At 47.1% G+C, this 23,182-nt stretch overlaps 2 protein-coding genes across 5 annotated transcripts in view; one reads left to right on the top strand and one right to left on the bottom strand.

The window, feature by feature from the left end:
• Positions 1–11,660, bottom strand: part of LOC109286721 (golgin subfamily B member 1-like) — a 14,518-nt gene extending 2,858 nt beyond the window's left edge. Inside the window, exons 1-10 of one of the 2 annotated variants that reach the window (XM_019501394.1) lie at positions 11,517–11,660; positions 9,315–9,348; positions 8,670–8,830; positions 7,911–7,992; positions 7,024–7,204; positions 6,863–6,930; positions 5,393–5,469; positions 3,717–3,817; positions 1,234–1,328; positions 610–741 (exon numbers count right to left, since the gene is read on the bottom strand). In XM_019501394.1, coding sequence (XP_019356939.1) covers positions 610–741; positions 1,234–1,328; positions 3,717–3,817; positions 5,393–5,469; positions 6,863–6,930; positions 7,024–7,204; positions 7,911–7,992; positions 8,670–8,830; positions 9,315–9,348; positions 11,517–11,582 — 997 coding nt within the window. In that variant the 5' untranslated portion in view covers positions 11,583–11,660. Of the gene's footprint in view, positions 1–609; positions 742–1,233; positions 1,329–3,716; positions 3,818–5,392; positions 5,470–6,862; positions 6,931–7,023; positions 7,205–7,910; positions 7,993–8,669; positions 8,831–9,314; positions 9,349–10,538; positions 10,769–11,516 lie in introns of those variants that run through there. The other variant, XM_019501395.1, reaches the window with a different exon arrangement.
• Positions 11,661–12,056: 396 nt separating this feature from the next.
• Positions 12,057–22,236, top strand: MMACHC (methylmalonic aciduria (cobalamin deficiency) cblC type, with homocystinuria). Of its 3 annotated transcripts, none has more exons than XR_002094659.1 (5): positions 12,057–12,203; positions 17,970–18,164; positions 19,037–19,189; positions 19,933–20,515; positions 20,869–22,236. XR_002094659.1 is itself a non-coding variant. In XM_019501396.1 (4 exons), exons 1-4 carry the CDS (start codon positions 12,123–12,125, stop codon positions 20,242–20,244), a joined length of 741 nt encoding a protein of 246 aa, XP_019356941.1. In that variant the 5' UTR covers positions 12,057–12,122; the 3' UTR covers positions 20,245–22,236. The 3 variants fall into 3 exon arrangements, 1 of the variants encoding a protein (XP_019356941.1); XR_002094660.1 differs by having other exon boundaries at positions 19,933–20,974; positions 21,647–22,236; XM_019501396.1 differs by having other exon boundaries at positions 19,933–22,236.
• Positions 22,237–23,182: the final 946 nt, after the last annotated feature.

Genomic DNA, 23,182 nt, shown 5'->3' with positions numbered 1-23,182 from the left:
AAATCTGAGAAATGGTGGCTTTTCCCTTGCAGGCTGGCAGAGTTCCAGCCTGTGAGGGGCTGCTTGGGGCCCCCCCATGCCCAACATCCCCCCTGCCCCACATATTCGCCCCCACCCCACACACTAGGGGGTTGGGGCCTGGGGGCACTGGCCACTGATGTTTACAAATGGGTCTTGGTACAAAAGGTTGAGAACCACTGGACTAGAGTGTTTTCCAACATAGCTGCATCAGCTAGGGGGTGCGATCTTTTCCCCACTAGGCACCTAGGGTAAACCTTTGTTGTGTAGGTCAGACTCAGGGCCAGGAGAGCAAATCTGTTAGTGAGTGGAGAGCTGGGATTAGAACCCAGAAGTCCCAAATCTATTAGTACCCTGATGACTGAAGCACCCTATATTTGGGTGTCAAATACCTACCAACCAGTCCTGGAACAGCTTCGGGGCTCTGATCCAATTGTTAGTGACCTCAGTTTAGGGTTCACTAAGACACTGGAAGGGAAAGGAAGCAGGACGCATACAGGGAGGTCTTCAGGCATTGGATATTCACAACCCACTGAAAATATTATAATCTTCAAATACCAAGGAATTTTATAGCAGCCACGCTATGCTTACCTTCTGGCTCCTTGATCTCTGTGGTGCTGGAGAGCTCATCGGAGCTGACGTCTGTAAGACTGAGCTCAGAGGTGGAATCATCAATCACGGAGGAAGTAAACATCTCCTCTCTCAGCGAGTCCTTGATTGTCTCTAGGAGAAATGCACCGAGAAGCAGGATAAGCTGAAAGCTGAGTCCATGATTGAAGGCCAAGGTCTAATTCTCTGCTGCCTTTGATTTGTGCCATCTCTTGTACCTGGAAAAATACTCCTAACCTGTTTGAACAGTCTTTCCCTCCTACCTGGCACAGGTGGGAATGACTATATGGGCAGACAGGTCCCAAAGCACATAACCTTACATGGGATGCATATTGGGTGGAATGCCCTTGCACTGAATTTTCCCAACCCTGACTTTCATGAATGTACAATTAACATAAACTTCCCAGGAGAAATGAAAAATCCCAGACTCCTCAGCATCCCTCCCTGCCTGATCTCCTCCCCAGTTCTGGATATATCAGGCTCCCCCTCTGGAATAGACTAAAGTGACATGGCTACGACTCCAAGCCAGGAAGCTTCAAAAATCAACAATAGGCTCCAGGAACAAATCCCCAGAGCATCAGTGATGTAAAAGCTCACGCTGCTTACTTTGACAAGCTCTCTTCTTTCCCATGAGCTTCATAAGTGGCTTCTCCTCCATGCACAGACTTTTCATTTGGTCTTTCAGGTCAGTGACTGTAGATCTGATGGAAACAAACACTGATCAGCTTCAAGGACAGAAGCATAATTCATTTTTTGGGGCAATTCTAAGAGGGATTTTGGCAAACTCGTGGTTTATAGCAGCTAGATGCAGTTCTGCTGAGCAACTAATATTATGTAAGGCAGAGACATGTCTTCTACAGAACGGAAACAAGAATCAATGTTTAACCACAAACTACAATAAAATCCCATTACTGGAGATGGCTTCCAAGTTAATATAATGTCCTCCATGGTGGTAAGCTATAGAATGGCGGGGAAGTCTGGATTCTGACATTAGAGGAAGATTAATCAACATGAATTTAATAACAGAGCCCTGCTGAGCTCAATGCTGAGCGGGAACTATGTGTTATCTCGCATATTTCCCAGTAATATTGGTTCTTAATGGGGGAAGGTGGGGAAAGGCATCAGAGGAAAAGGACAGAGGCAAGACCCCTGGGTTATAATACCAGCTCTGTCATTTACTCACGGTGCAACCAGGAGCGAGTCATGCCACCTCTGCATCTAAGCTACACAGCTGTGAAGTGAGGGGGTCATGTCCCCATACATTTCACAGGGGTGAGGGAAGGGAAGACTGCAAGAATTACCTCAGTATCTGAGAAGGGCTTTGTGCTCTGTGGATGCAATAATACCAGTCCTTGTCAGCATTTGTCCAAGGCCCTGTATCACAAGAAGAGGACAGCTCTGTGCAGAGCAAATGCCATCGGACAGGACACTGCCGAGTGGTGGGAAGAGCTCCTTCCAGCAGGTGCTAAGGATGCTGTTGCCAGCAGCCTGTCCTTTTTCTAACTGCGGTAGCTACATTCTGCCTTCCTAGGCTGCTGCTGCCCCACAGTCCTGGGGATAATGTACTCTCCACTTCCTGTCCCAAACTGGCACATAATGTTTCTGTTGGCTGGTAAAAGCCTGCCAAATCCATAGATCTTTAAAAAAAAAGCTTCTCTGGAACAATATTTACTAAGCCTAGCACTGCTGTGTCACAAAGGACTTCAGTATTAGACTGATGATGATGATGATGATGATGATGATGATGAATGGGGCTGCTGTGGGCAAAAGACTCCTCTGAGAAGGAGCTGTCAGGGATCAGTGACTGACAACAGAAGGATGGGCCAGCTCTTCTGTGAAACATTATCCTGCCGCAGTACTAGGGTATGTGGGAAAGAGGGTTAGAGAGTCCCACCATCTTCAGTTAAACCCACATCAACTCCTATACCTGGCAGATATCCCAGGACAGCTGGGATTGGACAGAGAAGGGTACAATTAAACAGAACAAGGCAGATGCAAGAACTGTCAAGAGAGAAACTCAGACGTCACCATCCTCCCCAGGGACCAAGCCAAAGCCCACAAGGCCCGGTGGAGCAAAGGCTGCAGACAAACGGCAGAGCCTGTTCCCACTGGTGGAATGCAGTGAGAGAGGAGAGGAGGGCAAGCTGGTAAACAGCTGGAGTTTAGGCAAATCAAGCGGGCATCTCTTCTGAGAGGGGCCCTAGGCAAGAGGCAATTCCTGCCGAGATGACAGGAAATGAAGGAAGTAAAGGGGGAGCCACATGGGTTAACTCCAAGACAGCAGGATCTTCCAGTATGTCGGGACCCAGGGAAAATGAGTAGGCACCATTCCACAGTGCATGCCCACACAGGGACTGGGAGGCCCAGGGGAGCAGCTGTCTGATACAAAACCTTTCATTGCCAAGGCCCCAGCTCAGGGTCAGCTTAGCGTAGGAATGGCAGAAGTCATTTGCACCAGATGGCTGCTTCATGCCTATGTGAAACAAACTGGAAGTGCTCGACCTGGCTGTCAACGTACAGGTATCCTTCTCACAAAGAGACACCAACACCAGTTGCCATATTGGATGTCTTGGCAAAGATATCTCCAATCAAATGCAACACCTGCCCCAAGCCAGAGATCTTCTCCAGCATAGGGGACAAGCTTGAATTGCAGCAGACCATGCCCTGTGTATTCCAGGCTTAAACAGGGGACTTGAACCTCCAGAGCTGACAACCCAGAACCTTCTGCATTAGAAAACTGAGTACCATGGTCCCACCCTGGTTAGTGTGACTGGAGAGGGATATTTTCTACCCCTAGCCTTAGTCAGTACAGTGCCAATTCCCTTACACGCTGCCTTGACATGGGACCCCAACACTGGAGGGGCTGCCTGAGGCTCAGGTGGGAGTGCAGACTTTGGCTTCTCTACGACTGCAAACAACAGGTCTCTTGGTGCTAGCTGGGATGAGAGCCCTTGGGAACAATAGCTACACTTGGACACACAGCAGCAAGTGTGCCAAAGGGAGAGGAGTCACCCCACCGCCACCCATGCAATGCACACACACACAGTGCTACATTTTTCATGAGACCCCCTGGCAGGACACGTTCTTACTTGACGTGGCTGAGCTCCTGCTGGGTGCTCCGCGTCTCCACCTTGGCTTTATCCAAGTCGTGAGACTGAGCTTTGTAGCTGTTCATCAGATCTTCCAGCATCTGAAGAGAAGAGGGGACACCACCTCAAAGGACTCTTTAAAAATGGTCCCTGATTCTACCCCGCAGCTCTGAGCCCAGCAGAAAACAGACATCTGACTCACACTATGGGAGACTATGGGCCTGAAACAGCTCCAGAAAACAGCCATGGAGACCCACAGCTCCATGACAAGAAGCACTCCACCCTGCCCACACAGAAGGCAGTATTTATAGGCCATTCCCTCATGAAGTGACAGGCTGCAACATAAAGATCTCTTTCTCAGACCAGTCCTCCTCAATGCACATTAGGAACCACTCTGAAGACCTCTTGCTAGCCAGGTTTCACCCACAAACTCTGTGTTCCTCCTCCCCCAATAATACCAGTCAATTTGAGAACAAGCTCAGCCCCTCTTGGACAGGTTACTGTACGGAGAAGGGGTCCTACAGCAGGTGGGTTCTGAAAAATCACAAGGGCTGCTGCCTGCTGAAAATTAGCACTAGATCTGTTCATTAGCTCTGGAGTATTTTAGGCCTTTCAGAACTCTGCCCCCTTCATCCCCATGTCCTGACAGCTACCAGTCGCAACTGTGAATGTGTCCACACCCTAGCATGGAACATCCTTCCTGGATGGGCTTCTAAAGGCACCAGGCCTCTGCTCTGAAGCTCCCTCACTTTGCCTGTGGTACCAGCAGACTAAGGGGGGCTGGGGGCAGTCAAGGTGTTTACATATAAGTACCCATGCCTTTTTCCCCACTAGGTACACACACACACTCCTATATACATGTTGAATAAACCCGTCTTACCCACCCTTTACATATCAATCCCCTTAGAAATGTGTATATACTGCATCTAGCATAGCAGTCTCTTGTTTGGGGTTTGTACCACAACCTTGATATTAAATAAAGAAGAAATAAATTCCTTCCTTTCAGATTGTAATCACGCTGATATTAATGTTCCATATACAGCAACCAGTCACCCCCATGTTGGGAATCTCAGAAATACCAACAAATTGTGTAATACCCTCACAGGGAGGACTGTTACAAGCTCCATGTTTAATCCCATCAACATGGTCACATAAGGAGAAAAAAAATACAACCACTGCACCCATGCAGAGACAAGGGCTGGGTCTACTCTCAGGAGCAATGAGAAGACTGGTAAATGTAAGCACCTCCCAGCCTTTGTCAATGTAGCACCAAGCATCATAGCAATGGTAAGGCAGCAAACCTGGAAAATAAAGGCTCTGGCATACAGGAGCAGGCCACCAAAAATTGAGATCTTTGCTCCAGTTTTCAAGAGGAGCATAAAGTTCCATGAAGTTCCTGGATTCTCTTACCATGCTGGTCCATGACAGGAGATCTTTCCTGCCCCCAACTGGTGATCCACGTAGGGCTGAAGTAGACAAATTCACAGCCATGCAACTTTTGCCCATGCTATTAAAATGGAAAATTCTATCCGTACATGGGTCTGATGACATCTGGTCCCATAAGGAATCCTACTCGCCCTCTTTCTGCCTTGCCCTGAGGCAGTGGGTTCCGCAGGTCATCAGAACAGCACATGCTTAGATTTTTCTTGGGAAAAGTGATCCAGTAAACAAGGTACCTTGCAGTATCGACTTTGAGTTCTCTTCATTTCATCAGTTGCAGACATCTGATGGAATAGATCCTCCTCTTGCCGGTCTGAGAAGAAAAACAATTTGGCTTTGCCTGGACAGACACAACTAATTGACTTGATTTGGTCTTGAGCACAGCTGAATTTGCTTCAATCCTATGCCTGTTTTTAAACAGCCACCTCTACATTCATGTCTCTGTGCAGTCTCAGTAAAAGCTCAGAGGGCAACTCTGATGCTAGAATCATTTTCCACTGAGAACTCATCTGGACAATGAGCACAGCCTGCTGGTCCCTCCTGGGAATTGTGTGTGATACCCAGTGCCATTACTTTCATAAGTGCATAAAAGGCTCAAATCAGAAAGGTCTTTTTGGTCCAAGTTCCTTAGCACACAGTTTTGCTCCGAATCACTGATCAAGATGGCAGTGGGGTTTTGCACATACTGCCTACTATCATCACTGAGCTTGGCGTATTACAAGTAAACAGTGGGTCAACCTGCTTCCCAACAATGTGTCTGTCTTGTCTATTCAGATTGGCAGACTTTGTAGAAGGATATGGTCTTGCACTCTGTGCTCATACTGACCGAGTACAACCGGGACCCAGTCTTGGCTGAGTGCTTTAGGTATCCCCAGAATGCAAAACAACAGCAGTATAACGAGCCTAAGAGCTGAGATTCAAGGCAGGTGTTTTCATTTTCTTCCATCAATGCTAAAAAAATTCCACAGCTCAAACACTACCCTTCGTTATAGGGAGTATATACTGTACAGCCTCCAGAGGGGATGCCCCCTACTGTTACTACAACCCATTACCAGAAATTCCAGAACAAAAATAAAATCCTGCACCCTCTTCTACAGCCATATTAGGTCTGGAACCTAACAGAAGTGAAGCAGGTAAAACAGGTTCTGGTGACTAGTCAGCAGATCTGACAGGGGGGCTGATGAGTAGGAAGGGGTTGTTACAGTTGCTCTTAAGACAAGATGCAAAGTTTGATCATCTAAAGCATAGGGTACTTTGGGGATGGACTTTTATTCAGGCAAAGTACCACCAGATAGTCATCCCCGAGAAAGGCCAAGCAGCAGCGCATTTTTTCCTTCCCAGTATTTTTGTCTTGTGCCATTTTTTAAAAACATAGGTATAGAAGTGAGTGAATGGCTAGTGCACTGCAACAGTGCACCCTGCAGGCAGAGACCATCTCCCCAAGCACCACAGCACAAGAGATTGTTCTCCCACAGTTCTGCCAATGTACTGCATGAAGTACACTGGGCCCGCTTTGCCACAATGTCCCTTGCTCTCTCCCTCCCGAATGGGGACTGTCAACAGAACTAAACACCCCAATACTCCCAACTGAGGACCATTTCCCCTCCTGGTCAGGCTCCCAAGACACTGCTGGCTTGTTGTACCCAGGCAGTGCCAAGACACCCTCTCTGCCCACCCCCCAGTGAGCAGTGCAGAGCATCACTTACTCAGCGTGTCCTTCAGTTGCTCTACCTCTGTCCTCACACATTCATATTCTTGCCACAGAAGCTTTTTGCTGCAAGAAAAGGAAGAGGGGTTACCTCCTAAGAGAAAAGGGAAGATCAGCCTTTGCTCCATCAGCCAGGTTGCTGCCAGATGCAGTACTGACCTCTCGTGCATCTCCTGCAGGATGCTGGAGCTGGGGTACACATCCGGAGTGCAATCTCCATCTGGCTGGTGAAACATTTGTTGCTGCAGGTTATGAAACTCGCTCTTCAGTCCCTCAATCCTGTGTCCCAGCAGGGACTCCAAGCTACTGTGAGGACTGTTCTGCAATCGATGAACCTCCTCTGCAACAGCAAGTGGAAGAGCAGGAAGCAATTAGGTCTCAGGCATGTCAACAGAAAGGGTGAAGATGCTGATATAAACTGCCAGAGGTATTGGGCACCTCTGCTAACCCTCGCCCCGCCCACCCCGAAAAGGGGTATGGCACAACCAGCGTCAGTTTAAGAGCTCCCCACAACCCCCCAGCAAGACTGCTGGGCAAAAGGGGAGTTCAATTCTCATGGCCAATCCTATACAACTGATTATTTCATGCAGAATAGGTAACAAGCACAAACCAAAGGTCAGAGCTGACCTCCTATGAGCATCTGTGCCAACAAAGTTGTGTGGTCTAGGGATGAGAGACAGGGATTTAGTGCTGGGACATTTCATTTCCAGTTAGGACACTCAAAAGGCCAATTGCTTCAGCTGTGTATCCCGGCATGTAACAAAGAGCCAACACCCCTGATCCTTCCCCACACAGTGCTCAGATGGTATAACAAGTATCACTAAAAAGGAAGAACGAGACAATTGGACTCAAGGTGCTGTGGTATATCTGACAGCCTTGGCTCTCCCTGTTTAGCAAAGAAGAGCACTGGACTGAGCCCCACCCAAGATCTATGCTCGTAATCTGCTGTCTCACCAACAGCACCCCAGACGGACAGGGACACAATCTGTATAACAAGCATCTCCAAGCATCTCACAGTGACCTCAAACCAGGCAACTCATCAGTACCTTCCAGTTTATTGATCTGCTGCTGCTGAAGCTCCCTCTCCTGTTTCAGTCTATTTACGGACTGGGTGAGGGACTCAATGATCTGAAGGGAAGACATAGGTTAGAACAGGTCTTACTGGAAAACAATTTAGGCTAAGAGAGGACTCTGCTGGCTAGAGCAAAGAGGTTCACTTGAGAAACTGGGAATGCTGATGGGCCCCTAAAGACTGACTTGAAAGCAACTCAACTTGGCTGAGGAAGACAGACCTCCCTGGCTGGGGGAATGTTGAAGGGCAGCCTCTATATGGTACAGTGGACCACAGGAGAGCAAATGAAAGCCAGCGCTCCTAGGGACCTGCTTTCCTTTAAAGGATATGTGAACGGGCAGATAGAGTATTCATATAGCTTCTGCCAGATGAAAAAGCTGGAGATGTCACTGCCTACCTATCTTCTAAGTATGTCACACTATAGGGCCTGTAGCACACTGCTACAAGAGACCCAGATCCAAGCTTGCAGCTGAAGCCCCAGACCAGCAGGACATGGGATGCCACACAGGTAATATACTCTCCCCCAGGATGATGGAAAAAAGAAAACATCCCATATCTTTATGCAGAGACCATTCTAGATGTCTCAAAGAGCCTCTACTAGCTCAGGGGGAGACAGGTTTTCATATACCATGTGCTGGGTATGCAATTGAAAGGACGTGCATTACTACACTAGCAAAAGTCATCTCTTTCCTGTTAGCAGAGGAGACAAATGTCACCGTAAGCCTGGGGTTACCTTGGCTTGAGAATGCAGCTGACTGCGGATGGCTGCTAGCTCCTCTGTTGCCATCCTGCAGCGTGGAAGATTTATGCAGGTGGGACACGGCTGCACAGACCTGGCCAGGGATTCATCAAATGCAGCGTCTTCTGTGTTTATTCTGTCAAGCAGAAGATCCACTAAGAGATGAAAAGCAAGAAGTATTACTAGGAGCTGCAAGGATAGGAACCCCCTGGGGTTTTCTGCACTCTTAAATTTGCTGCTGATGATGCCTAAGGCAGGGAACTTAGGAAAAAGCCAAGCTGAAGCTGTACAAGTAGCCAAGCTGAAGCTGTACAGATAGCAGTCAGATTCTTTCCTGTTCCTGCTTAAATAGTGCAATCGTACACACTCTCATTGGGAAAGGCTAGCATGTTCACCCTGGAACTTCTGCCTAAATAACCCACCCAATCCCAAATAAAGAAAGGCTTGAAAGGGTCTGCCACCTGGGGTAAGAACAAACCTGGATTTTGAAACCAGGGCTTTGGCAGCTCTTATAAAACAGAGATAAAAATAAAGACAGTTATAGCTATCCACTTGAAATACAGAAACAAAGCACTGCTGTGCAATGAAATGCTAGATGCCCTAGCGCCACATGCTTTAGAAAGTCAGATGAGGATTTACCTTTGGAAGAGATGCTGGTTGTGTTCAGTCGCTGCTGTAAGGGATAAAGAGAAACCAGATGATGTAGTAAAGATACTAACACCTGCTTTCAGCAAGAACAGGTGAGAGTTGCACACCTAGGAAGGACAGGCTTCACACACTGCCTGCAGAAGAAACCTGGCATAAAATCCAAGCCATTGCAGGGGACAGGCCTAGAAGAATGAGATTGAGACGTGCTCCCCTGTTGCTCAAGTCACCCTCCAAGCAAACTGGGCTGAAACAAGAGCAATTAAGTGAGAAGATGACAGAGAAGTAGAGGGTTCAGGTCTGCTAGAAAAAAACAGCAAAGTGTTCAGAAGACATTTACATTTTTAAATATGATTTTGTAGTGCCGGGCAGCATTGGGACAGTTACAAAGAAAGGAAAATCTATGGAGTTCCCAGAGCCCTACACAACCATAACCAGGCTGACAAGACAGTTACTGCATCCTTTACCCCTTTGTTAACTGCTTAGGATCAGCATCAGTAGATTTTAAATTATATTTGCACCTAAAGCACATTTCTATACCCCATGTTCTAACCTGGGGCAGAGCTAGGAACAAAACTGAGGAGTCCCAAAGCGCAGTTTCTCACTCTGAGCACTGAGCTATGCTCTCTTTAATAACATTGCTACTGCTTCCTCTTTAACAGAACTCCCTGCCATACTTCTAAGCAGCAATAAAATATACACATCAAAGCAGCACTTCCTCCTTTTCTGCAAGTTCCTTTGCTTTAATCAACCAGTGATCACAGTAAGGAGGCTACCTACGTTTTTGAGAGGCAGCGGCAGGTCTTTACGGAAAATGTTTGTCTCAGAGGAGTAAGCCCCTTCCCTCTGAATTACTATGTATTGAAGGGTCTGTAAACCTGGTCAAATAGTCCATCACAATACGGGATTAAACATTCTTGGGGAAGGCAAAAAGAATCTCTCTTCAATGAACAGAGTAGAACATACTGTAGAGAGTTAGTTAGTTAACTGGTTAGTAAAAGCTCCAGAGTGTTAGTTCCAGATGTGTCTGCGATGCATGTGGGGTCCTGGTGGATTTTATTAGGGCAAAAAGGACTCAATTGCGATGGTGTTTGCTATGCCACCACCTGTCCGTTCCACAATTTTCTAGAACACAGGAATCACAAGCCATGCCTCCCCAGTCCAGCGCCCTACTTATGGCTGAACCCCTTTCCTCTTCATTTTAAGGTGAGTTATCACCTATCCTGGGTGCTCACATGCTTGGCACATTGGCAAAAGCACTTCCATTAGCAAAGGAAGCTTTATTTGCTACAGTCAAAGACAAGAGGTCCTGCATGAAACTGATCTTCTTGGTCAACCAAGTACTAGCACCAAGAATTTAGCGAATCATTTAGGGATCTGAAACCTCACCACAGGAGCACAAACAGCTACAAAAATCAACCCCCGAGACTTGACATCCAGTGCTCCATGACACTGCCAGCACTGCACAACAAACTGGTTTAAACAGCTCTTTCCCAGAGCTGGAATCTTAGTGACGTGTTGGAAACACAGACAACAAGGGCGGAAAGGGAGCTCAGGGGGTCACGTCCAGTCCAACCCCCTGCTCCGAGCAGGACCAGCCCCAACTCCAGCATCCCAGACAAGGCTTTGTCTACCTGGGTCTTCAAAACCTCCAAGGATGGGGACTCCACCACCTCTCTGGATAACCTGTTCCAGTGTTTTACTACCCTCCTCAGGAGGAAATTTTTCCTAATATCCAACCTCACCTTCCCTTGCTGCAGCCTGAGCCCATTGCTCCTTGTCCTGTCGTCTGCCCCCACGGAAACCAGCCCAGCTCCATTCTCTTTGCAGCCCCCCTGCAGGGAGGTGAAGGCTGCTATTCAATCCCCCTCGGTCTTCTCTTCTGCAGACTGAATCAGCCCATTTCCCTCAGCCTCTCCTCATCAGTCCTGTTCCCCAGCTCCTCAACCATTTTCATTGCCCTTCACTGGACTCTCTCCAATGTGTCCACATCCTTTCTGCCATGGTGGCCCACAGCTGGACACAGGACTCCAGATGTGGCCTCCCCAGTGCCGAATAGAGGGGAAGGATCACTGCCCTCGATCTGCTGGCAGCGCTCCTCCCAGTGCAGCCCAGGATGCCGGTCGCCTTCTCGGCTACATGGGTGCATCGCTGGCTCACGCGGTTCAGATGTCCAAACACTGCAGCTGAACTTGCCTTTATTTTGGCCACGCTGGCATCTGTCTCAGTCAGTATGGAGTCCAGCCGCGTGTCCCAATTCATGCTGCTAGGAGACCGGGGCTTTTAAGTGTTTACTGTCGCCAACACAACCCGGCCCCGGCCCTCGAATGGGTCTGCGGGGCGGAGAGGAGAGACCTGGGGTCACCAGCCGGGGGAGCATCGCCGCATTACAAGGAAGCAGAGAAATCGATAGAGGGGAGGGGGAGCTGCGGGGGGGCTCCTTTCTGCCCCCCTCAACCCCCTGCCCCACCCCCACAGCTCCAGTCCTGTTCCCCCACCTCAGACACCCGGGGTCAACCTGCCTGAGGACCTCCCCCTCCCCCAACGGGCCGCGGGGCCTGCCGGGAGATGCAGTCCGCTCGCGGCTGCGGCAGGACTCCATCTCCCAGCATGCACCACGAGAGCACGCCGACACCCCCCATTTCCCGCCACGCACTGCGCGCCTCCCTCCCTCCTCCCCCCCCAGAATGCATCGAGCGAGGAAGGCGTGGACGCTTGCCTCCCAAGCTGCCCCGCGCCGCGATCCCGGCCTGCCCCGCGCGCGGCCACGAAGGGACTACATGTCCCGTGAGCCCCCGCGGGATGGAGCTGCGCGCGGCGCTGGTGGAGCGCTGGCTCCGCGACTCCTTGTGCGCCTTCGGCTTCGAGCTGCATCCCCTCCAGGTACGGCGCGGGGTGAGGTGCGGGGGTTCTCGGGGTGACGTCACGGGGCCATGGCCTCGGCCGATGATCTCACGAGGTCCCTTCCAGCCCCTAATGTCGATGAAATCTATGAAAATTAGATCTGTGAGCACGAGCAGATAATTGCTTGTGGATTACATTGCACTGGGCGGGAAATCCACGTGCGATTCGCACTCGCCGCCCCTTCCGTTGCTGTCGCTGGTCACCGTTCCCTGCTTTCTACTGGCACTGCTTGCCGCCCGGTGGGAAGGTGACGTGGTCGGTCTCCTTCAGCATTGGCGTTAAGGCCTCCCTGTAAGGAGCCTGCTCCTGCAAAGTGCTGGGTGCCTCCCCTCCCCCTTTAATTTTACCACGTGGTATTAGTGTCTCCTTGGAGGATGTCTGTCAGCTCAAGGGAGGACATCACCGCCCTTCCAGATGGCTCCCAAAAGCTGCTGCGCTGTTTTATGGGCTGTGCCATTTTCTTTGTAGCCACTGAAGCTGGGCAAGTGTTTTTTAGTAAAGGTGGAAGGAGAAGTATTCCCCGGGTCCTGAGATGGCGAATGCAGAAGGCAAGGAGGAGAGAAACATCCAGCTGAAAAAAATCAGCAGAGGAGTTGACTGGAACGCAGCTGGCGTAGGATAAAAAGAGGAGGAAAGATTGTTCCCTTTCGCAGACAAGCTGCATGAGATGACGCTGAACGAATAATTGGCTTCTGTTGGGGTAAACATTTCGGTTGGACTTGGAAGGCAGTCGGGTACTAGACAGTCGTCAATATTTAACTTCCAAGTGAAGGTTTTATTGATGTGAGGTTTAACTGTTAACAAGGCAAAGGGAAAACCAGGATTTTCTTCAAGCGTCAGTAGATCCTGATTATACAAAGTCATTATGCGTCCTGTTGTGCACCTTCTGAATGCCCTCCTCCGTTGTGCAAATTAAACTCTTTGTAAGCTAACATTTTAAAGAAATATTAAGTTAGTTGACAGAAAAAAAATTAGACTTGCTGTCTGCAGACAAGCTGATTGCTTGGGGAAATCTTCTTTGACTTATACCTTGAGCTAATGAGAGCTGCTGATCGCTGAAGCAGAATAAAGAAAGAATGTCCCAGTGGTATTTTTAGAGCCATTTTTCCAGCTCTGAGTCACTTCTGCTAAACTGTATGTTGTCATCCTTGAAGAGCTGGCTGACTTATTGGCCAGAGCTATTTACATGTGTTCAGGTCATCTGTCACAGAATCACAGACAAGGGGGTGGGAAGAGACCTCAGGAGGTCACGTCTAGTCCAAAGCAGGGCCAGCCCCAACTACATCATCCCAGCAGGGATTTATCAAGCCGGGCCTTAAAAACCTCCAAGGATGGAGAGTCCAAAAACCTCCAAGGATGGAGAGTCCACCACCTCTCTGGGTGACCCCTTCTATCTGACTGACTTGTGCCTCAGTTTATTGTTCACAAAGTGTCAGTGGGGGTTACTTCCTTGCGAAGACTAATGTTTGCTAATGATCACAGGATCGTTAGCTGCTCCAGGTGTTTACCATTTGAGGTCTAGCACCTGCAGGGTGCCCTTGAGAGGTGCTCCGCATCCTTACTGTGCAGTGGCTGCAGCAAGGTGACTTGCGTGCTGGGACTACACCTGGACCCAGTACCATATCCAGTAATACCCATGGAAAGACTTTGTTTGATTTCAGTGGCCACTGGTGCAGGTCTGTGGGAGCAGGCCCACAGCTGCGGGGAGACGGTAGGTGGCGCTGCCTTCCAGATGTTCAGGTTAGGCTTTTAGATTAGAAAAATCTGTTCCTTACCTTTCCTCACCATTAGTGGAAAGGGAGTATGCACACCCATAAACCTAAGTCCACACCTTTGCACGGCATATCAACATTTTGGGGAACCCAGATCCGCACCTTTAAATCCCACAGCATTTTGCGTGGTTCCTTGCAGCTCAGAGTAGTGATTTGTCACTTGAAACCAAGGAATGCTTATAGATAGGGACTCTCTTCAATCACAGTTTTGTGATTGTCATGGAAAACAGCGGTTTCCACGATCACTGTGAAAAACCGTGTTTCCCGTGGTTCTGTGCAGAATCACCTGAAAAAAAATAAAAGCTTACTGGGATACAAGGAAAGCACGGCGATCCCTGCAGCTGTAGAGTGTGGGAGAGGCTGAGCTTGTGACGTAGATTCAATGAAGGTGCCAAAGTGTTACGGTGCTGTCTTTTAAGAAGCTAGATAATCATAATATGCTTAGATTTAGATGTAATACTTAGATTTATAATAATGTGGCAATATATTTGATATTTCCATGGACTCTGCTATTTAATTATGCTGTAGTTTTTTGCCACTTAGCAGCAAGGAGCAGCGCTGCTGGGGCTCCTTAGCCAATTGACAGTGAGGGATGGGGCTCACCACAAAAAGACGGCAAAAATTGGCTCCGCACGCAAATCCCTGTGTGATCTTTGGTAGGTCCTTACTTACAGAGAAGCATGGTGCATAGCTTGCAATGCAGGTAATGATGGTCCTTGCTAAGAAAAAAGTCCAGGGAGGCAGGGTGTTAAACTAGATCAAGCCTAATAACAATGTGCGTATGACAACACAGCACAGATCAACCAAAGATTTAAACCAAGGTCCTGCTCGGATTTTGGGTTCAGTGTCTAGCAGTCTCCAGCCCACTGGAAGTCAGTCGAATTATTCCAGATTGGTACCAGTGTAACTGAGAGCAGAGTTTCATCCTAAATGTTTCTAATCCATTTCTAAAATTTAATATCTGAATATGAAACCATCTAGAAAATTTAAGTGGAGATTCCTTTTTCTAATACTAAGTCAAATGTTGATTACCTCAATCAACCCAGACACTGGATCAGTAGGAAAAAAATCATCTGGCTGTTTAGTGTCCTAATTCGGTTCACTTTAGTTTTTTTAGTGGTTAATTCTATATCAGAAGTTAAGGCTTCATTACTTGTTTTAATCTGCAGTTGTTATGCAGGTCAGGTTATAAGATCAGCATTGACCTCAAGTAGGAGTGGAGAATGGGGAAAGGAAGAACAATTTTTTAAAACATTTTAGTATAGTCTGAGTTGATTCTTGGGGAAGAAATCAAGCTTAATCTTTATATTTAGCAAACTAAATCTTGCTGCCTTTCCTGATTTGTCACAGGATCTAATCTTCATCCAGTGAAAACACAAAGGAAACAGGCTTTGTTTAGAAGCAATCATTCTAGTATTTCAAGCAAAATCTGGTATACTTTCCATTTTCCCCAAATAGGCTGTAACTACCCGGAGAAAATGTTGTTGTTATTAGGGCTTTTCTGTACGATGCAGCTGTTGGTAGTTTATTGACTACTGATTTCCCAGTGGGCATAAAACTTAAATTAAAATCTTTCTATTAATTCTTCTAAAATCACCATCTTGAAAGCATCCCTGTCTCTGAGTTGACTTCCTGGGCCTGAGCTTATAAAGAGGCTGCTTTACTGCCACTTCATTTCCTTTCTGGGTCCTGATCCAGCATGTTGCTGGGCACCTTCCACTCCTTTAAAGTGACTTTCAAATTGGCTTCACTTGTCCCTGAAGGTGGTCAGACCCTGCCACTTCAGACCCTTAGAAAGCATTTATCTCCAAAACCGCTGGATTTAATTTTGCATGTTAGCCATGACCTCTGTGACACACCAAGAGGCAGAGCTGGAAGCAGCTGCTGGGTCACAGTGGTCCATAAAAAGAGTCAAGTCATATGGATAGCCAGGTTAGGGTATTGTTTTCAGAGTAGCTATAAATTACCTTGCTGTGCTCAGCACTTCTTGTGCTGAGTCTCCTGCTCGTGTCTCCTTGCTGTCTTGGCCTGTTCTGTCTCCTAATTTCTGACACTGCAACTGCGCTGCATTATGATGTGTCCAGCCTCAAAGGGAAATCCTGAAGTCTAGATGTGTCATAATCCGTGTGATGCACTAACGTTCCGCTCGGGAATAAATGTGCCGCTGAGCGTGTAGCACCACTTGCATTCACAATTGCACATTTAAACTCAAGAAGCAAAGCATGCAACCTATCAAGTGACTGAAGAGCTGCTTACTCCTTTTCAGTGGGGGCAGAGTGGCAGTCTCTGGGCCCATTTTGTCCTTGTAAAAACACCAAAAGTGGCCATCCCTCAATAACAGGGATGGACTAAAAGAAAGCAAGGATCAACCAAACGGCTAACAAAACAGAGAGGAGAGTGATTTGCAAGGTCTGCACAATGGACCCAGAGGAGACACCAGGCATAGTTTCATAGTTTCTAGGGTCGGAAGGCACCTGAATAGATCATCAAATCTGACCCCCTGCCCTGGGCAGGAACAAGTGCTGGGATCATAATACCCCAGCTGGAAATTTATCCAACCTCCTCTTGAAGATGAATCATACAATGGTATGACTCATACAGTCATAGAAATTAGGGTGAGAAGGGGCCTCAGGAGGTTGCATCTAGTCCAACCCCCTGCTCCAAGCAGGACCATCCCCAACTACATCCCAGTCAAGGCTTGGTCTGCCCGGGTTTTGAAAACCCCCAAGTCTGGAGCTTTTACCACCTCTCTGGGTGACCTGTCCCAGTGCTTCACCACCCTTCTAGTGAGAAAGTTTCTCCTAATATTCAACCTCAACTTCCCTTGCTGCAGCTTGAGCCCATTGCTCCTGGTCCTGTCATCTGCCCCCACTGAGACCAGTTCAGCTCCATCCTCTTTGCAGCCTCCCTGCAGGGAGGTAAAGGCTGCTATTCAATCCCCCCTCGGTCTTCTCTTCTGCAGATTAAATAAGACCAGTCCTCTCAGACTCTACAAAGTGCCAGTTGCTCCAAAACAAACCCTCAAGGGAGCCAGGAAAATCCTGCTAGAAAAACTCTGCCTTGACATTTGAATGTCAAAATAGGTTTGACAGTCTTGGAGAACACCCCCACTCAGCTTCCTGCTGCAGTAGCGGGAGGGATCTTGAAGCTCTCGATTTCTTGGCATGCCAGCTTCTTGTTTGTACAGTCTCATTATATACAGTAAACTGTCCTGTGGGAGAAGCAGACTTTGAGCACTGCAGTTCGCTATTTTAATTTGTAATAACCCATGTTACCGTTATGGAGCCTAGTGTCATCTCTTCCAGTTTGCGTTTGTCAGGGGTGCTGTTGTAGGATCACAGTGTTGTTGAAGCCGTCTGGGGAGTATGCAGGGAGCAAGGTTTGTTTGGTAATATCTTTAATTAGACCAGCTGCATAATTGGAAGAACTGATAGACAAGCTTTCAGCACAGAGTGCCCTTCTTCAGGTCTGGGGAAGAAGGGGTATTCTGGACATGCTTGATACCATGTGCAGGGTGGACTGGGTACGTGCTCGAAATTCCTTCCAGCCTTACATTAATATGCAGTATCAACAGCCAAAGCCTTGCCCTGAGCAATAAATAACTGAGGGCAAAGGAGAAGCAGAGAAGGCACATTTGTCATGCAGAATAAATCACTTCTAAATCAAACATCTGATTTGCATCGGCAGGACTGCTGGCTGCATACTAGTTTCTAGGTCAGGGCTGGCCGAAGTGCAATATCAAGCAGTTTAAGGCCCTCCTTACCTTTCACATAGAAGTGCAGCTTGTAGAAACTGTAGATCCCTGCATGTGGTGTACCGTCTTGATTTGAGTGGTGCACTTTGCAGCTGGCAGACTGCACGGCTGAATTGTCAATGAAGGCAGCTGCAGCCTCCTCCATTTTATAATTCCTGCTGCCGGCACAATGTTGGTGCTGCTCTCTTAACGGAGGGTTTTTTTCTGTGTTCACTGCAGGTTGGATGGTACAACACTGTTCTTCAGCCGTCCTTTCACCTGGCCTACCCAGACAACACCCTGGCTTTTGTTGTCCTCAGCACACCTTCCATGTTTGACAAAGCCTTCAAACCCTTTGTGAACAAACAGCTGCTGAAAAGGATCCGGGATCCAGTAGACCAGTGCATTTCTCATCACTTATCACTTGTGAAAGAGGTAAAAGCCTTTTAAAGACAATTTCCCCTTGCTAAAGCATGGACCAAGCGGGTAAAGCAGGGAGCTGGCGACAACTCTTGGGAAGTCTTTTACCCTCTCTTAGTTTCTTACCTGTAAAGTGGTGGTATTGATGGGGTTGTGGTGACTTGATTTGTCTCAAACTTCTTTTCATGATTGGAAAGCAGTCATGTAAGCTCAAAGTATTATTCCTAATGCTAATTTACTATTTAGAGCAGCTGCATCAGTGCAGCTCCAGAACGCAAGGGGTTTACACTGCCACTGCTCACTGCCTGCCCCAATGAAACACTAACTGTTGGGGAAACAAGACAAAAAGGGGAGAGGGGGACAACCAGCAGTGGCACTAAGCCCATGGGCTCTGGAGCTTCCCCGATGCAGCAGCTGCAGGGAAATAGCCCCATGACTGTGGGTTACTTGGCTCAGGAGAAGCTCTGGTCTGGATCCAGTCTGTGAGAGACCCCACAGTCTGGATCCAGCCCGCAGGGCCAAATAAATTTAACCCTCCCCGTTGAGAGCGTCAGTGAGGGCTTGACTTCCTTTTCTCTCTCCTGTTATGCTGGCCTTTAGGGGTTTATCCCAGATGGGATTGTCTCAGGCTTTGACTAGTGTGGGGACAGTTAGTTATATACAGCACCTTCAGTGACAATTAACTCAAATTCACCCAATTGCCCTGGTGGAAAAAGGGTCATCTCCATACTTCAGAGTGGACTTTTATTCTGTATTCCTAAAATACGCAAGGCTTTGCCCTGGGAGAAATCTAGTGTCTGTGTTTTAGCCTAGGTGCACATGGTACCAACTAAAAAATACAGGGCCTTGAGCATGCTCTTTCCAGTCATTCTGGCCTTTTCTTCCAGCACTTCCCTGATGAGAAGGTGCATATCATTTATGACTATGAGATGTTGCCAAACCGGAAACCCAAGTTTCTGGCACAGACAGCCGCCCATGTGTCTGGAGCAGCATATTATTACCAGAGGAAGGATGTGAAGTGTGATCCCTGGGGAGACAAGGTGAGCTACAAGCCAAAACCCAAGGGTCCCTCAAGAGCCACTCAGGTAGTGGGAATGTAAAAACATTGTTTGCTCACTGGTTCCTTCTCTTGGAAATTAAATGCTTAAATCCAATACAGTGATTTTATGTGCCCCTCCCAGATATCACTAACACTGGCAACAGGTGCAAACAGTTGATTTCTTTGCAGTAGATTTCTTTGTGGTATTGTAGTGGGCATAAATGGAAGAAAACCGACTAAAGTGAGAAGAATGTAAGCAAAATGACAGGAAAATCATCCTAATCTGTGAGATCTATAAAACCTACAAGGAAGGTGGGGAAGAATGGGCTATCCTAATCTAAATAAGGCAAAAGCACTGGCAGATGTAGCATAGGGACCAATTCTGGCTGAGGCAGAGAAAAAAGGATGAGAAAACAAACTAGAACCTTTCCATTTCCATGAGAGAAATCTGGCAATCCGTGCCTAAGCAAAACTTGCAATGCAATCAGCTTTTATTTAAAAAAGAGAGATTACCCTTCCAAAACACTGTTTTGTGGTTGATTTACTGCAGGGGAGGGGCACAAGCAATGAGGGATCAAAGCACATTCTTTGGAGCATAACAGCAAGAAGGAATTTGCTTTTCTTGCATTTACTGTACCATATCAATTGGCCAGGTCTGCACATGGTTCCCTCAAAGTCTGTCTGTGTTCAGAGGCAGGGCAATGTTTAGAAATAGTAACATGTACCAGTTTTTCCCTCTTTCAGAAGATCTATGGTGTGTGTATACATCCCCAGTATGGAGGCTGGTTTGCCATCCGGGCTATCCTCATATTTCCAGAAATTCAGGTGCCGTTCCTGGAGCAGTATGCCCCTATCGACTGTGTGACCACAGAGGAGAAAAGAATACAGTTGCTGGAGAAATTCAATTTCCACTGGCAGGACTGGAGCTACAGGGATATCATTGAAGTGAAGGAACGATACTCAGAGGAGCAGAAAACCTACTTTGCAACCCCTCCAGCAGAGCGTTTCAAACTGTTGGGGCTACAAGGAGGAATCCAAAGAAATGCATTTTACTGAGTTACGTAGTTTAGTGTACGAGGCAGGGAGTGAGCAAAGTGCAGCTCGCAAGCCCCATAATCCTTTCTAGTAGCTGTGAAAAGGGGATTTGATGGTACAGGGGTGACACATCCTAGCATCATGCACTCCAGCTCAATCCAAAAGCTGCCCTTTCAGGTCAAAATGGAGCATTGCATGCCAGGGTTTGGCATCTGACTATACATAAACAGGAAGGTAGCTGCAAGTCTGCTCCAGGTTATTGCTATTTACAAGTGTATCCTTCTGGACCCTGGTGAAGTATCACCTGGCTTTCATTTGGGCAGAGTTTAGGTGGCCTCAAGGCTGGGATGTTTATGCTGCTGTTTGGAAAGACTGACTATTTTTGATCTGGGGAGACTTTTTTTATTTTATTTTATTTAATAGTAAGGAATTATTTAATTTTCAAAAAACTGAATGCAGTTTGTCTCTGGATGAACTCAGGGCAGATTTTTTTTCCAAACGTATACCTAGCACTTTTACTGCCCTGGGAGATTATATCATGGGGTAAAATGTTTTAAAGGGCATGCACCTTGAAATCTAGTCCAGAAATTTAACTCAACCTAAGCTAGTTTGATTGTGAGCAGACCCTATTTTTTGTCTTGGTAGAGCTAGACACCATGCTTTCGTACAGCTAGAGGGCTTTGGTCTTTTCCTATGTGAGGAAGCACACACATGCACATGCAGTGAGCAAGATCTCTGGCTGAATGCATCTGTAGGTCAGTATATATGCTGTCCCATGTACAGAGTAAGCAAGCCAAGAGAAGAAGAGTTTGTACCTCTCTGGTTCTTGTGTTATAGTTGCATTCTTGCACATAGCATTTGGAGACAGAACGTACCTTCTTTTTTTTTTTTTAAATGGCCGTCCCGTGAAATTGAATCTTGCTTAAAGGAGCATGGGAAATGGGAGATTAATATAAATTTATACTAAAGCTATAAGTGAAACCAGTCTCTATACACTAAGCCAGGGGTCCCAATCTTTTTATACTGTGGACCAGAAATGACCATGGACTGGCAAACTGCAGACCAGCAGTGACCAGCATATGACGGGCTGGCAGCCAACCCTGTTTTATACTTGGTATAAAAAAAGGGTTGGCTGCTGATCCACAGTATGTTGGTCACTTCCGGTCCAGCTGTCAACCCTTCGTGGCCCAGTATGGGACTCTGGCCCGGGGGTTGGGAACCCCTGCACTAAGCTAATAATTTATAGTTATAACTTGAAGGTTTCCAATCCTGTAAAGCATCAAGCACTGGGTCTCTCATTTGTAATTTATGCTGTAGTTTTACATCATTTCTATGGACCTAGACATTAAGGTAGACTTTGCTGTAAGAATTTGCTTGTCAGAAATTCAGCAAAGTTAATTTTAACTTAAGTCCATCTAAACAGGTTGGCACAGACTAGCTAGGCTGATTGATCCATTTCTTTGCAACCTTCTATGTGTGCACAGCTCATCTTGTTTCAGTCAGTCCTGTTCATCAGACCCTAGCGCCCTCTCCACTTCCAGGGTCCCTAGTACCCTCTTTTTAAGTTATTTTAACTTTTTTAGCATCTGCCTCCCCAAAGTCCTCTCACAGCATTGGTTGGCAAGCTTTGTTGCTTTTCTGTCCTTTTTTCACACTGCTTAGATCACTAAAGAGCTCCTAAAAGATGAGGGTTCACACCAATTGGTCTACTGAGCATATTGCACCCTGTAACAAACTGAATCCTTGCTCATACTTGAGGAAAGGACTACAAAGGGCATCAGTGGGGTTGATGCAATGCAGGATCTTACCATGAGTAATGAAGGATATTACCTTGCAACACCATGAGATTGCATAGACTAAATAGAGCGTAGTATTGCAAGCCAGGAATTCCCACGTACTGGATACAGTCTTCTAGCATCTTGCCTGTGCCATCCTGCCCTACCATCTCTCCTGTGTACTTTTAAACCAAGTCACTTTAACATGCTGTTCTGTCTTCCCCAGCTGCAAATTTGGTAAACATTCAAGGTTTTTTTCCCCCAAGGCAAGTGTCCTTCTCCACCAAAAAATATTATCACAGACTCTTGAAATGGAGCCAACAACCTTTGATAGGCACAGTAAAATCTAAAGTATGGATTTTAACAGCACACCTCTAAGGGTGCTGCTAAGATTACTTGCACTAGGACTGATTGTTCAAACTCTAATTTCTATGAAATTAAGTGGTACTTAAGACTGGAATTTCAGTCTTCATCAGTTTTGTTCATATTCTCTTGCTGAGATCACCTGAGCCATTATTTACCTTGTCTTCTGCCTTAGTCCCTTTCCCTCTTTAGCTTTTGAAGAGGGAAAAAAAGAACACTTTTCATTCGAGATGTGGTCTGGCGGATATAGCAGTGTCTGGAGATGTACTTAGTGGTGCATTTCAAGAGGAGACTAGATGCAGCTGAAAATCATTGTGCACAATATGGGTTACAACATTAATATATTTGCATATGTACATAGGCGATCCAGGATTTTGTGAAGTGGGGTGTGGGAGCAGTGACCAGCATTGCATGAGTGGCTGGTAGCCCTCTAGCCTCCCCACCAGGGCAGGCAGACCACACTGCACAAATAGCATCCAGGGATTTTTTTGTTCTGTGTTTATGCAATGTGTAGCACAATAGGATCTGCTTGGGTTCTAAGAGCATGGACAGGAAACATGTTTCCACTGTAATTGGCACTGCACACATATATGAAGTAGCAGACCAATAACACAGACCTTTAAACGAGGGCAACTTTGCCCATGTCAGTGTAGAATAACTCCTGAAAGAATCAGAGGTAAAGTTAAATAGAAGCATGTAACACCAGTTTAGGTGTCATATGTCCATAATTTATCTAGGGATAGGCATTTGCTCAAGGCAAACAAGGTGTTATCTCCTCCCTCTCTACCAAACACAAGGAACAGAAATAGCTCTCCACTACA

This window comes from Gavialis gangeticus, unplaced genomic scaffold, assembly GCF_001723915.1.
Source record: "Gavialis gangeticus isolate Ggan-Ray unplaced genomic scaffold, GavGan_comp1, whole genome shotgun sequence".
NCBI classification, from domain to species: Eukaryota; Metazoa; Chordata; order Crocodylia; family Gavialidae; genus Gavialis; species Gavialis gangeticus.
This window is presented reverse-complemented; position numbering and strand designations above follow the sequence as displayed.

Bases quoted from the DNA above. Each gene is read 5' to 3' on its own strand.
- MMACHC (XM_019501396.1), top strand. From the start codon at position 12,123: ATGGAGCTGCGCGCGGCGCTGGTGGAGCGCTGGCTCCGCGACTCCTTG. The intron at 12,204-17,969 runs GTACGGCGCGGG...TGTTCACTGCAG, and splicing joins TCGAGCTGCATCCCCTCCAG to GTTGGATGGTACAACACTGT. The intron at 19,190-19,932 runs GTGAGCTACAAG...TCCCTCTTTCAG, and splicing joins GTGATCCCTGGGGAGACAAG to AAGATCTATGGTGTGTGTAT.